The 12,883-nt window shown below is 40.6% G+C and overlaps 1 protein-coding gene across 2 annotated transcripts in view; it reads left to right on the top strand.

The window, feature by feature from the left end:
* The window catches only part of zc3h3 (zinc finger CCCH-type containing 3), a 73,147-nt gene extending 61,557 nt beyond the window's left edge, over nt 1–11,590 (top strand). For both annotated transcript variants that reach the window (XM_040004071.1, XM_040004070.1), the window contains exons 10-12: nt 4,916–5,079; nt 5,179–5,336; nt 11,343–11,590. In XM_040004071.1, the coding sequence (XP_039860005.1) occupies nt 4,916–5,079; nt 5,179–5,336; nt 11,343–11,374 (354 nt within the window). In that variant the 3' untranslated portion in view covers nt 11,375–11,590. The remainder of the gene's footprint in view (nt 1–4,915; nt 5,080–5,178; nt 5,337–11,342) is intronic.
* The last annotated feature ends 1,293 nt before the right edge of the window (nt 11,591–12,883 follow it).

The following is a 12,883-nucleotide window of genomic DNA, read 5'->3' as shown; positions in this document are numbered from 1 at the left end:
GTTGATACAGAGTTTCTCTGTTCAATGATAAAACATCTTGAAGTTTGCTGTGTGTCAGCACACCTGGGTATGGGCCAGGACAGAGCCCAGTGAAAATACTAATCTCTAACATTATTTGGCTACTGGAAAACAGACTTTGCTCAAAAACTGCTCGAGGTTCAGTTTTCTTTTGTTGTTTGCTGCAAGACTTCATGTGGTTTGTCACTAATCTGCTACACAGAACCTGACTGAGTCCATCTTATAGAGGTGAGCATATCCAGGGTCAACACTTCGGTTTGAGCTCCTTGATGCACGGCCTGAGAGAAAGTTGGTTTAGTGTGTGTATTTGGGCCCTATGCAGCTGCTTTAGAGAGCACAGCCTCTCTCACTGTGCGTTGTCTGTCTTGGGCTTCTAGTGGCGATGTTGTGTTGGTCTTTGAAGTTGGGCCACGCTCCAAACTTTAACAACCCATTTTTTCTTGTACTGTGATATCCTGAATTTTGTTTTTCGTTAGTAAAAACTCAAAGGTTTGTCTTGATGCAGTTGTGCTGTTTATATAGTTTATCCGGAGATAAGTTCTGGTCTTGGAGGACTCGCTTGAATTTCACATCCTTGCCAAATCCTGACACCAAGTGACCAGATATTCCTAAAGATGTCGGAGCAGCTTTTATTTCCTCCTATCTAAATGATCATTTTGTAAATTAGTGAGCATCAAGAATGTTTGCTGTACATAAACGATAAACTAATCACAGCCAAAAAGATCTTAGAATTGTGCCCAACAAGTGAAGCCAGGTTCCCTTTTTATTGCTAAAATTCGATGCAACAGGAGCGCTTTGCTCGTTCTTTGGCCTAAGCCTTCTGCATCGGCACTCGCACTGCATTATTGAAATAAATTAGGAGGATAGTAAGGTCGATCTGATCACAGCCTGAAGTGTAGCAACATGGTAAATTCCTCCTTTTTCTCCCTTTTTCAGTTTGTAATCTTAGTAATATGTCAACCTGTGCTCAATTATTGTTCTCTTCCATTCACTGTAAGTTGCTCTCAACGATTGTTGGCTTAATGCCCAAGTTGTAAATGCATATGATATCCTCTTTTTTCATTTTACTGTCTTTTCCATCTCCCACCCTCCCTCCCTTCTTCTCTTTCTTGCTTCTTTTGCGCCTTCTTTCAGTCTCTTGGTAAATCTGCTGACTCTTCCTGGTTTTGGCCCAGCAGAGAGCTCTCTAATAGGCCCCAGAGACATCCCAGCATTCCTTAAATCAAGTGGAAAATTGTTAACTTGGTGTGGGATAAAGATGTTCTGTCCACTTTAGCTCTTTTCTCCCATTTCGTCTCTTACTCTCTCTCTCTCTCTTTCTTGCTCTTTCTGTCTTTTTATGAAAATGAGGATGTATGGAGCTTCAGGAAAGACGAGTGAGCTTTTACAGTCCATTTCTCTGACACTTTGTTTCAATACAACTACCTCCCTGTTTTAACTCTTCAGTTTTAACACAGCCTAGTCCTGAGGACTCTGTCCTCTTTCTTAATTGATAGATATGTGGCAGTTTTAAGAACTTTGATAATAGGGTTGCGAGCACATGCTGGGAGAAGTTGATGTATGTGACAGAGACATGATCCTTTTATCACATACATTGTGTATTTAGATGTGCAGAGTTTCCCGTCTCTGCATAGCTGTCTGTCAGTTGTCAGGACTGATCCTAGCTTTCTTCCAAATTGTTTTATATAAGCAATATGAAAGAAAGTTAGAAGGCAGTGTAAAATGTAAAACACAACACAATGCTATAATCCAAAAATCATTAAAGTCCTGTTTTTAATTTTAACTGATGAAAAAAACAATACATCAATTTGATAAAAAATTGAATTATTTTAAAAAAATATAATATATTTCAAATATGAGACCAGCAACACATTTTTAAAAAAAACATGCGAGCAAAGGGAAAACAAAAGAAAACCAGTTATCCCTTTGCACAACTGGTTATTGTATAATTATTATCTGTCCATCCGTCTATTTTCTCCCTCTTATTCACTGCAGTCGAAGTGGTGCTGGAGACATCCCAGCTGTCACAGGGCAAGAAGCAGGGTACATCCTTGAGAGGTCACTAGTCTGTGGCAGGCCTAGAGTATTGAGACAGACAAGCATTCACACTCACACCTAGAGCCAATTTAGAATCACCATTCAACCTAACATGCATGTCTTCAGACTATCGGAGGAAACCGGAGTACTTGGAGAGAATCCACGCTGGCACAGGGAGACCCTTGTCCTGCCCAGGACCCTTTGATTGTAAGGCAACAGTGCTAACCGCTGTGCCACCCTGTGTAATTATTAAAAGGAAAATATCAAATGTAATTCAGATTAGTGGGTCACCCCTTGAAAACATTTAGTAACTTGCCAAATTAAAAACATCATGAAGCAAGCTCTGAAATGTTGAGACACTGTAGTCTTTAAAAGAGGAGATGCAGCGCAGTAGTAAATATGTCCATGTTTCAACTTTTTTTTCAAACCTCTTTTTGGCATCTAAAACAAATGGAGCGCATTGATTTTTAAAAAAAAAAATACAATTTATAGTTTTGACATTAGACATTAGATTTGTTCTTTCTGTAAATGCAAATCATTTCATTTTGTTTTTATTTACATTTTAAATAGTGTTAGAACAACACTGAGCACTTTATCCGCTACCAAACTTTCTGAAAAATATTTGCTCAAATTTGATGTCACAAGAGTCATCCAATATCAATGTTGAACTGAAAACATGACGTTTATATGTGTTAGGTAACTTTTGTCTCTTATAAACCAACTGTTTGCCAAATAGTGACAATTATATTTGTTTTGGGACTAATAAAGTCTTTTAAAAACACAAATAGTATGCTTAAAAAAGTGCATAACAATGTGCTTTTTGCAGCTACTATCTGCTTTAAGTTTTTATAAAGCAGAGACTTGTTAAATTTGGAGAGCATTAAAGCAAGTCTGTGATTAGTCAGGCAGTTTACCTGCTCGGTGCATGCTCAGCTTAATGCACAGCATCGCTACAAACAAAGCTGTGGAAGTGTAAGAGAAGTGTGTGGTTTTGCAAGGCTTGTGAAGACTTGCCAGTGTTTCCGTCCATTTTGGTAATTTACGTCAAGTGAAAATGCAAAACAAAATCTGTCAAAGTCTGAAAATCTAGTGATTTGTATTTTATAGTAGTATAACTTGAATCTCTTTATGATTGCAGAATTGTTTCAGTACCAGTAAAAATGAGCTGAATCTATTAAAACGATGCCTTGTGGTACATCATAACAGGAGACCTGTTAGGTTTCATGGTGGCGTCATGCACCAAATGGGAATCGTCATTATGGGCCCCAGTAGAGGACCTGATTAGTTTAGAGAAGTGTGACAAAACCGCAGCCCTATAAGATGATCCAGGGAAACATTTGACAGGAAGCTGATCCTGGGCCGTCCTGGCACCAAGGGGTGCAGGAACATCAGTGTGAGGATGGTGAGAGGAGCTCTGATGGCAGCAAGTCAGGGCCACTGGGGTCCAGAGAGAGTTGACCAAGAGTCCACAGTGTTCTTGGAAAATCGATCCCAAGATCCCTCACCCCTCACCCCTACACACACACAGACACACCAACCCTTGGTACACGCTATTTCTGGTGTGCTTCCCAGTCCTGCACTCGTCATCCCTCCACAGATGCGCACATACACACACGCGCGCGCTCCCTGCAGCCTGTACCCCAGAGTGAATATAATTAGCTTTTCTGACAGGTGGGAGGGATCGGATCTCGTGGAGAATGAAGCTACCAATTTACACCCGTATTACACTGTCATACACACTCACTTGCAAACATGCATCGCTCTCTCTTGCACACTACTCCCCAGAATGACCCACTTTCTCAGCTTGCATGTAAAAAGAGACGGGTGGCACAGACATAGTCTCTTTAAAATAGGTAACTTACAAAGGAGGGTCATATAAAGCACCTAATCAGGAGGTGGGCCTCACTTTTACCACTTAAAATCCTGTCATAGGCCTGTTCAGTATATGTGAAATCAGCTGACTACTCAGAAATGGATTTCTGTCTTTTACGCTTTCCTCTCAGATCTTAAGATTGAGCCATTAAAATGACTAAAATGCTGTGCAGGTCTTCATGAAGCAGTCTTTAATTACATCTCAAATAAAGTGTCATCTCTTACTGTGTTTTTATACTGGTGCTGATAGTAACTTCAATACCACTACAAATACAGAACAGTGTTGTTTAATATTCCAAGCTGCCAAAACCGAGTTTCATAATGTTCTAGATTAGTAAAATTTTGTATCACATCAGGAAGAAAAATAAACTATGGTCAGAAATTCATTACCATCCTCCAATAAGTGAAAGTCTTTGATACTTAAACTATACCAGTCTGCCCCTTTATTTATGCCACCTGCCTGAAATTGTGCAAGTCCCTCGCACGCTGCCAGAAAGCAAACTGACTTGTTGGGCATTGACGCCTGAAATCTTTGAGGGGTCCTGTGGTTTCTGGCACCAGTAACATAGGAGCAGATCTTTGGGAGGACTGAGTGGTGTGTGTGGTTCCTGGATTTGAGATGTTTTGGGTGTAGAGTGTTTCTCTAAGAGACTTGAACCTGAGGAGTTAGAACATGTGGCCCATCCCAGAAAAACTCAAAACAAAAACACCCCCTTAAATAAGTGGTTGCATTATGCAGTACAATCTCAAGATTGATGACTGTAGTGACAAGCATGACAGTAGTCAGCGTAATATGAATATTTAACATGTCTCTTATGTGGACAGACAGACTTAAACAAATAAAGGTACACTAGGTCACATGTTTTATAGATGTTAGACATTAATCCACTCACATTGACCATATTTGTGATGACACAAGTTGTCACTTTCTTCATGTCTGCAGTGAAACTACAAACCTGATTGTTTGTGTGTGTTTTATTATCACCAGTGTAAGAAGAAACACACTCTAGTGTGTCCAGACTTCTCTAAGACGGGCTCCTGCCCACATGGCTCACGCTGTAAGTTGCAGCACCGCCAACGAGTCAAACGCCGCGCCAGCAACAGTGTGACCCCTCCAGCTAAGAAAGCACGCACCAAGGATCCTCTGAAGAGGTCTAAAATTTAAATAGACCTTTATCATGACTTGTAAAACTTTGGTTATGTGACTAACTATGTTTTGTTTTGCTGCCCCCCCCCCCCTCCTTCTGTCAGACCCCATCTGTCTGTTGTGATGCCACAGGATTCTCAAGCATCAATGGGGATGCCCTCCACAGGTTCGTTGGTGCTGCCCTCATTTATCTCCCTCTCCAGCTCTCCAGAGGAGGCAGATGCACCAGACACGCTTCCTACTGATGCAGTGCAAGTCAAAGGTATAAGCATCAACAACAAAACCCAGAGAGCAATGGTCACATAAGTTAACATAGTGCACTGTATGGACAAAAAATACCGGGTCACTTTCATATTACAACTACAGGAGCTGCTCAGCCAAAGAAACAGATGTCACGAATCCCTCAGTTCAGTTTTTGTCATTTGTAGTTATTAAATCAGCAGAGAGTCAGTGACTTTTACAACTCAGCACTCTGAAACCCCGCTCTGTAACTTTACGTAGTGTTAGACTTCCTGTGGTTCATTAACACTTCACAATTAAACTGCTTACAGCTGATCGTGAGATATCTTGGAGAGAAGACATGTCATGACCTGACTTGTTGCAATGGTGGCATCCTATTACAGTATCAGAACAACCTGTTCTTTCACAAATGTTTTTATGGCTAGGTGCTTGATTTTATACACCTGTGGCAATGGGACTCAATTCAATGAACACCTGAATTCAAACATTTAGAGGTTTAGTAGAGAAACACATGCAGTCTGACTGATGATTATTGAGGAGCCAGAAGGGACAAGAATAACCTTCTGGCTCTAATAATGCAGTCATTGCTGCATTATTTTTGCTTTTTTTTTTTTTACCGTAGCAAAGATTTTGCACTATAAATTGATGAGTAAAGGTGCATAGGTCTCAGTAAGCACTTAAGTCTTTTTTTTTTTTTTTTTTGGACAGTTGGACGCAATTTTTGGAATTTTGTCTGTGTATACCACCTTGATTGTTTTTCGTCAAATAATTAAGATGCAGTTTAATTGCAGTCCCTAGTTTCAGAGGTTCAATTGTAACTGAATAACTGATGGACAAACAGTTTCATGGAGTCCTATTCTGTCATTATCTCGTGGCAAACTGAGCAGATTAAATATCTGGAATTTATGGAGGTGCTTATTGTCTTTCCCCTCACTTAGCGTTAAACTGCTGCAGTGCAAGCTGGAGGTCACCACCTCATGAAGCTAATCAGAATCAGCATATTTTATTAATCCCTAAGAAAATTATTTGGGTTACAAAGAACCATATCAACTATAAAAAGCAAAGGCCATCAGAGATAAAGTCTACCACCTGGCTATGCAGGGCTCTAGACTAAGCTTTTGCCACGTTTGCACTGGCGCACCAGTACAAAAGTTAGGCGCACCCAAATTTTTAACCCGCATCACTTAACACCGCAGTTTTACATGTGCACTTTTTTAGGGGGGAAACTGCTGTCCATACAGACAATATTGATTTGTAAAGGATTAACTAACAATCTTGTCAACACAAAGTTCTTTATTTGGAGCACAGTTCTACAAGAAAGATAAGTTACTGAAAAAGTGCTTGTGCTTAAAGTGTTTTGGCATTCTTTGACAATATTGTAGGCAATGTTAAATTTAATCATCACATCAGCCTCCTGTTACGACCTGTTTGGTGATTCGATTCAATTTTGCCTCAGACAGTCATAAGTATTATATTTCTGATCATCTATCAGTACTGACACTGTGAGACTTCATCAGAGGTGTGAGCATCACAGCAGATGCCTTTGTGTCAAAGTAACTGAGGATAAAACAGAAAAACATGAATCAGATTTTCCTGGCCTGGCTTTTTATAGCAGATAACCTTAAAAATATTCTGCAATTTCGCATAATTTTAAAAAGTATAAATTTCTTCAGTATTGAACAGCAGAAATTAGGCTCTCTTGCACGAGGTTATTTGAGTTCTAAAAATATATATATAGACGGCGGCCGACAGCGCTGTAAACAACGGTAGACTGGTGTGTAATAAGCGAATGAATAATGCTGTTTTGCTTCATGGTGGAAGCAAAACAGCAGAAGTCAGAGGGAATTAATGACGACATTTATCAAATGTGAAGCACAGTTTGGATCTTCTTTTGCTGCTGGTTCAGTGAATTTTGGTTGGAGAGAGACAAAACCTGCAGCTCAGAATCTAGCGCAAAAAAATAGTTTAATAGTTTTGTGAGCGTTTCTGGCAAAATGCATTAATATTTAAAAGTCGATTCAGGATTTAATGAATTGATATCGCTTTATTCAAGCTACTCATCTCCCTCTATCCACCTGCACTTTCGAACGTACACACAAAGGACTACGGAAATATCTGGACCACGGCCAATCAGAGAGGTCCCGCCGCTGACTATCTCTGATTGGTTTAGACCACGATAGAGGCATAATGTGTGTATGTTGTTGACCACACGGAGACTCGAACAGCTGTTGGTTGCACCGGTGCAACCTAGAATTTTTGTTAGTCGCACCATTGAAAAATTTGGTTGAATTTGCGATCAAATTGGTCGCACTCTAGAGCCCTGCTATTCCTAGATATTCTGCCAGTTAAAGATTCTGAACAGATTCAATGAAAAGGGGCAGCCTTAATGGAGTCCAAAACCCACTGGAAAGGAGTCCGACTCACTGCGGCTGTACAGAGGCCAAATGGTGCTTTATAACAAGCCAGATACACCATACTGCCGAAGTGCCTCCAGCGGATACTGCGATGTCCAAGTCAGTAAGATATATGTAGACTGTGCAAAGTCTCCTCAAAATGATAAAGAGCTTGTCCAATGTCCAAAAACCCCTCATTGTTCCTCCTAAATCTGAGGTTCAACTAAAGGATGGACTGTCCTCTTGAACAGGGAAGCCATCATTCAAATCTGCTAATCTAGAGGCACCGCCCTAGATTCGTATGCAACGTCGCAGAGACATGTCATACAAGACAGCCTCACAACATCCAGAGTCTTAGGGAATTGAGGGCGAATCTCATATACCTTCAGTTGAAGTCAGCAACATCCCAACTCCACTGTATACAGTGTGATTAGAGTGCTGCTTTTCACTCCTGACTCGTCTGACAGTTTGCCAGAATCACTTTGAGGTCAATCGAAAGCCTTGTTCCATTGAAGTTTTTGCTTAAGGTACTTCCAGAGCAGCGGCCCCCTTATCCTACCAGTACCTATTAGTTGCTTCTGGAGTCCCGCAGGCAAACAAAGTTCAATCACATATCGTTTGAAAAGCAAGGTGGTGTACAGAGGCAAAACTGCAAAATGTGCCATCGTCCAAATACTTCTGATCCCATCTTTATGAACTATCTGAACTCAAAGCTTCTACACACTGGTGTTGTGAATTGTCTTTTATTAATAGTTGTCCAGTCATGTTCTGCTACAGTGATGTGCACACAAGAATGTTTCATCCAATGTTGTGGGGATCAACGTTTTTCCACTTGTAGATAATCTGGTACTTCTAGATTTTTTTACAACCATAGATTCTGAGAGTCATTGTTACTTCATATCTCCAAATGTGGTAGAATGTTTAAATTAGCAGTCATGGCAAAAGGTAAGCTGTCATAGAATATTCCTTAAGAGGACTAACTGCGATTCATTTGGTGTAAAAGTGCTGACACAGAGGTGTATTGTCCACAGATGCTTTGTAGGAGGTTCTTTTTTGTCATGAATACATCATTGCTTAATTCGTGGGACTGGGGAGTGGTGGTCTGTCTGAGCTGTAGACAGATAATAATGATCAGGAGGTGAGCTTTAGAGTGTGTCTGGTGACGCTCAGTGGAGGAGTAATAATGCTCAGAGGACAGAGGTAATAATATTTCAGTTTATGGCTGGATGGCACAGCTGAGCTCTCTGTTGACAGACTTGAAAGATAGCGGATTAGGACAGAGGCCATCCCATCCCCCTCCCTTGCTTTCACCAGGCTTCACCCATCCACCTGCCCCTGCCTGCTAAACATACACATACTCACCAACTGGTTGTCACATCCAGTGCAGCATTTGTTTGCATCTAACATCTGTGTTCAACCTGTTTGACCACACATTCCACAAATCTATCTTTTCACACAGTTTGTGTTATGATTTCACTAATTTTGTCTGATGATTTAAACAAGTAAAAGGCAATGGATAATTAAGAGTGACGGCAAAAATGACTGAAATTAGAATTGGACAGTTGGATAGTCCCCTTGCTCTAAGTATCCATTTAAAAATGACATTTTCTCCTTGATAAAGTCATTATGCTAAAGAGTAGTTCAAGTCATACAGAACCAGTCACGACTCTTAATATCAATAAGGCAGTTTTCTACTAAACAGTAGAAAACCACCATTTTTCTACTGTATATAATTTTAATATCACTCACTGCAATTCTAACTCAGCTATTCTGACTGAAGGCATGAAAAACTTTGTCACTTTCACAGTGTGAAAAAACTGCTAAAAAGTTAGCTAAGCAAACTGTGGAAAAAATATGTAAAGTCTGTGTGCCACATGAAGACTTTACTTAGTCCAGTATGTTTAGAAATGTATGTCTTGATTTTTTTAACTCTTATTTTTTGAATGTATGATGACAAAACGATGTTTCCGTCAGTAAGTCATTCAAGAAAGCCTAAGAAAGGTACTGCATACTCCTTTTATCAAATATAATCAAGCAACCCAGTTCATGCATAATGTGGAGACCATTTTCAGCCTTGGCACAGGTACGCCGCCTCACACTGCTCTTGCTGCCAGTTTTGATTAGCTGTTCATCATTTCATTGACTAAAGGGCCAATAAAAGGAGAAGAATCCTGCTGTTTGGGATTCTAATGACATGTCAACTTATGTCAGTAACTTTCACAGCAGCTTGTTCCTATTCCTGCTGCATATTCATAAAGCTGGTGTTTTTCACCTGAGAGAGTCTGTTTCTCATAACTATCCATCCATTTTTTTAAAAATAATATAGGATTACAGAGGGGAGGGGGTTGTCATAGTGCAAGATGCAGGGTGTATACCTTGGACTAACAAAGTCAGAGTACACTAACATGTCTGTGTACTCTGACTTTCTCCCACAGTCCACGGACATGCATCTTAGGTTACCTGGCAGTTCTAATTTCACCCCAGACTTGAGTGTGAATTACCTGTCCAAGGTGTACCCTGCGTCTTGCCCTGTGACAGCCCCTCAAATAACATACAGTTTCCACACAGAAAGGCCCCAGCCTCATCTTACTTGGAATCAAGCAGCACCTTTGACTGACCTGGGTCATCTTGACCTCTCACCCTATCCAGTAATACACAGTCCCAGTCCAAATATTTTTTAATAATAATCTTGCAGTAGACACTGACAGGTTTCAGCACGGCTGCAATTTTAAGATCTCAAAATAAGTAAAGAAGTCACAACGACAAAGTGCTCAGGCAGTTGAGTATGAACTGAAGATTATAAGTTATGTAAAGGTTTTGTTTTTAAAGGGACTTTTGAAAACTTTTTGATTACTGCCTTCATATACAAGCGGTTTATATTTCCCGGTGATTAGTTACAATAAAGTTAGTTTAGGTGAATGAAAATAATGGTGTAAGATGTTTTAAGATGGCTGTCAAGACATGATTTTCGAAGGACTTCGGTGAGTATGGAAAGAAGTGTTATCAGCTGGAAGTTTCTCCTTGCAGAGTTCCCTCACATTGTAAGAAACATGTAGAATTGTAGATTGAAGCGACTCAGAAACACCTGGAAACTAGAAATCAAAGAAGGTGCTGTTTTGTTTTGCGCTATGAAGAACATTTTAGACTAGAGCTTTGTCCTGTGGGTGCCAGGAAAACACACACACACAGACCATCACTGGCTCATCCGTCCACCCCCCCTGTCCAGTTGGTTTGTGCTCTTAAGTAATACTAATGACACACTGGTCTCTCACTAACACACTGCACCGCCCAGAGCCTCATTAAAGGTGGAACTGAGCCAAACAAGTTCCTCTTCACTTTGCATAAATTAGCTCAGATGCAATGTATCACTGCCAGGCTACACACACACACACACACACACATATTCCCACCTACCTTCATTCATCGCTGTTGTACTGTTCCTATCTTCTTCCTCATTTGCTCATCAACTGAGATGTCATCACTCAATGTTTGAGCAGGATTCAACAGAGTCAGTTGCACATGAGCAAACACACAATTTGTCATTTTCTAACTGGACCTTTTTGTCATTTAATTTTTGCAAATACTCTCTTTTTTTCCTCCTAATCTTCAGGGTGTTTTTTTTTTTTCTTCCACAGAGAAAAAACTGCAGATCAAGCCTCGTCTGTAAGATCACAGAAACCAGTGGGACTGGACACGAAAGGATTTTATCAGGTTTAGTGTTATGTGAGTTCTGAGCTCAGGCTTGTCCTGGCACATGTATCCATCTTGAATGAGTTCACTCAGGGCCTGAAAGTTTTATGCTTTTTGTCTATGAACATGTTTTGCATATCAGTTAGATGTTTACAATGCCAGTTTTGTAAAGAAATAAAGTATTAACTCTGAATGTGTGTTGTCAGTTGTTTTTTTTGGTTATTTTTTAAATCTGAATCCGGATCTTTATCTTACAATCTAAAGCACTTTGGGATGACTGTTGTTGTGAATTGACAAGACAGAAATAAAACTGAATTGATTTGGAGTTGTGGTGTTGTGAAATGACCCTAGAGGGTTTGTGGGAGCTTGGCAGGTGGTGGCAACAAAAACGGTTTAAATTCTGGAGATGAGAAACATAAGCACACCTTCGCCACATTGTGTGCGCCTGTGTTTGGCTCCTAGCCACTACAGCTTTAACACATAAAGCAGAAAAGACACTTTCTCCATACACAGCGTCCATACACAGTAAATAAAGTCATGCTCAGCTCCTAGAGTGGCTGCACATCTGCAAGCCACTTTGCAGCTCATCTCCACCCCAGCTCCTCCTTTCATGTAGTGCCTGACTTATCAAGGTTCAAGGTTCAAGGTTCTTTATTCGTCTCATGCATAGTTATACAAGTAAAACACACAGTGAAATGTAACCTGACACGCTCCTCGACTTGTGCAAAAGCAGAGGGGGGGGAATTATATATAATATATACATTAGGTGAATGTGCAGTAGTAGCATGTTTGCAGCAAGCAGGTGAATTCTGTACATTTCACAATCTATTTTACAGAATAGACAATATAAACATATTTAAAATGAAAGGAATTTGAAATGTACATTGTGCCAGTGGGTTTAGTGTCTAGAAGAGAGTCCTGTCTCAGTCAGTTATGGATGATGTGAGAGGGCGTGTGTGTGTGTAATGGGGGGGGGGGGGGGCTCCATGATGTGGGACCTTCTACCGGATTGCAGAAGTTGGAACAGTTTGTTGCCAGGATGGGACGAGTCCTTCAGTATCTGCGCTGCTCTAGTCCGGCATCTCCTGGTGTAGGTGTCCTGAAGCAGGGGGAGAGCAATCCTGCAGCAGCGTTCTGCTGTACGGATCACTCTCTGAAGAGCTGTTTGGTCCTTAACACAGCTGTTCCCAAACCAGGATGTGATGTTCTGTGTGAGGATGCTCTCCACAGAGATGTCATATCTGATGTCACTGACAGCTCCTCTGTTCTGTGCTGGGATCACGCTGCTCCTTTTCCTACATTTAAATTCAATGTATGCGCTGAGCTGCCAAATATATAATATTTCCATTTCAAATGATCTTTTGACTACAGTGGTCTTGACTGAAGTATACATGCACACTCTTATAGACCACTTTGTTAGGTAAACCTATTCTACCTCATCTCTAATCAGCCAATCACATGGCTGTGACTCAGTGCATTTAGGCTT

This window comes from Simochromis diagramma, unplaced genomic scaffold (assembly GCF_900408965.1).
Source record: "Simochromis diagramma unplaced genomic scaffold, fSimDia1.1 OVJJ01000477.1, whole genome shotgun sequence".
Taxonomy (NCBI): domain Eukaryota; kingdom Metazoa; phylum Chordata; class Actinopteri; order Cichliformes; family Cichlidae; genus Simochromis; species Simochromis diagramma.
Note: the sequence above shows the minus strand (reverse complement) of the source record. Positions and strands in the feature narration are given on the sequence as shown.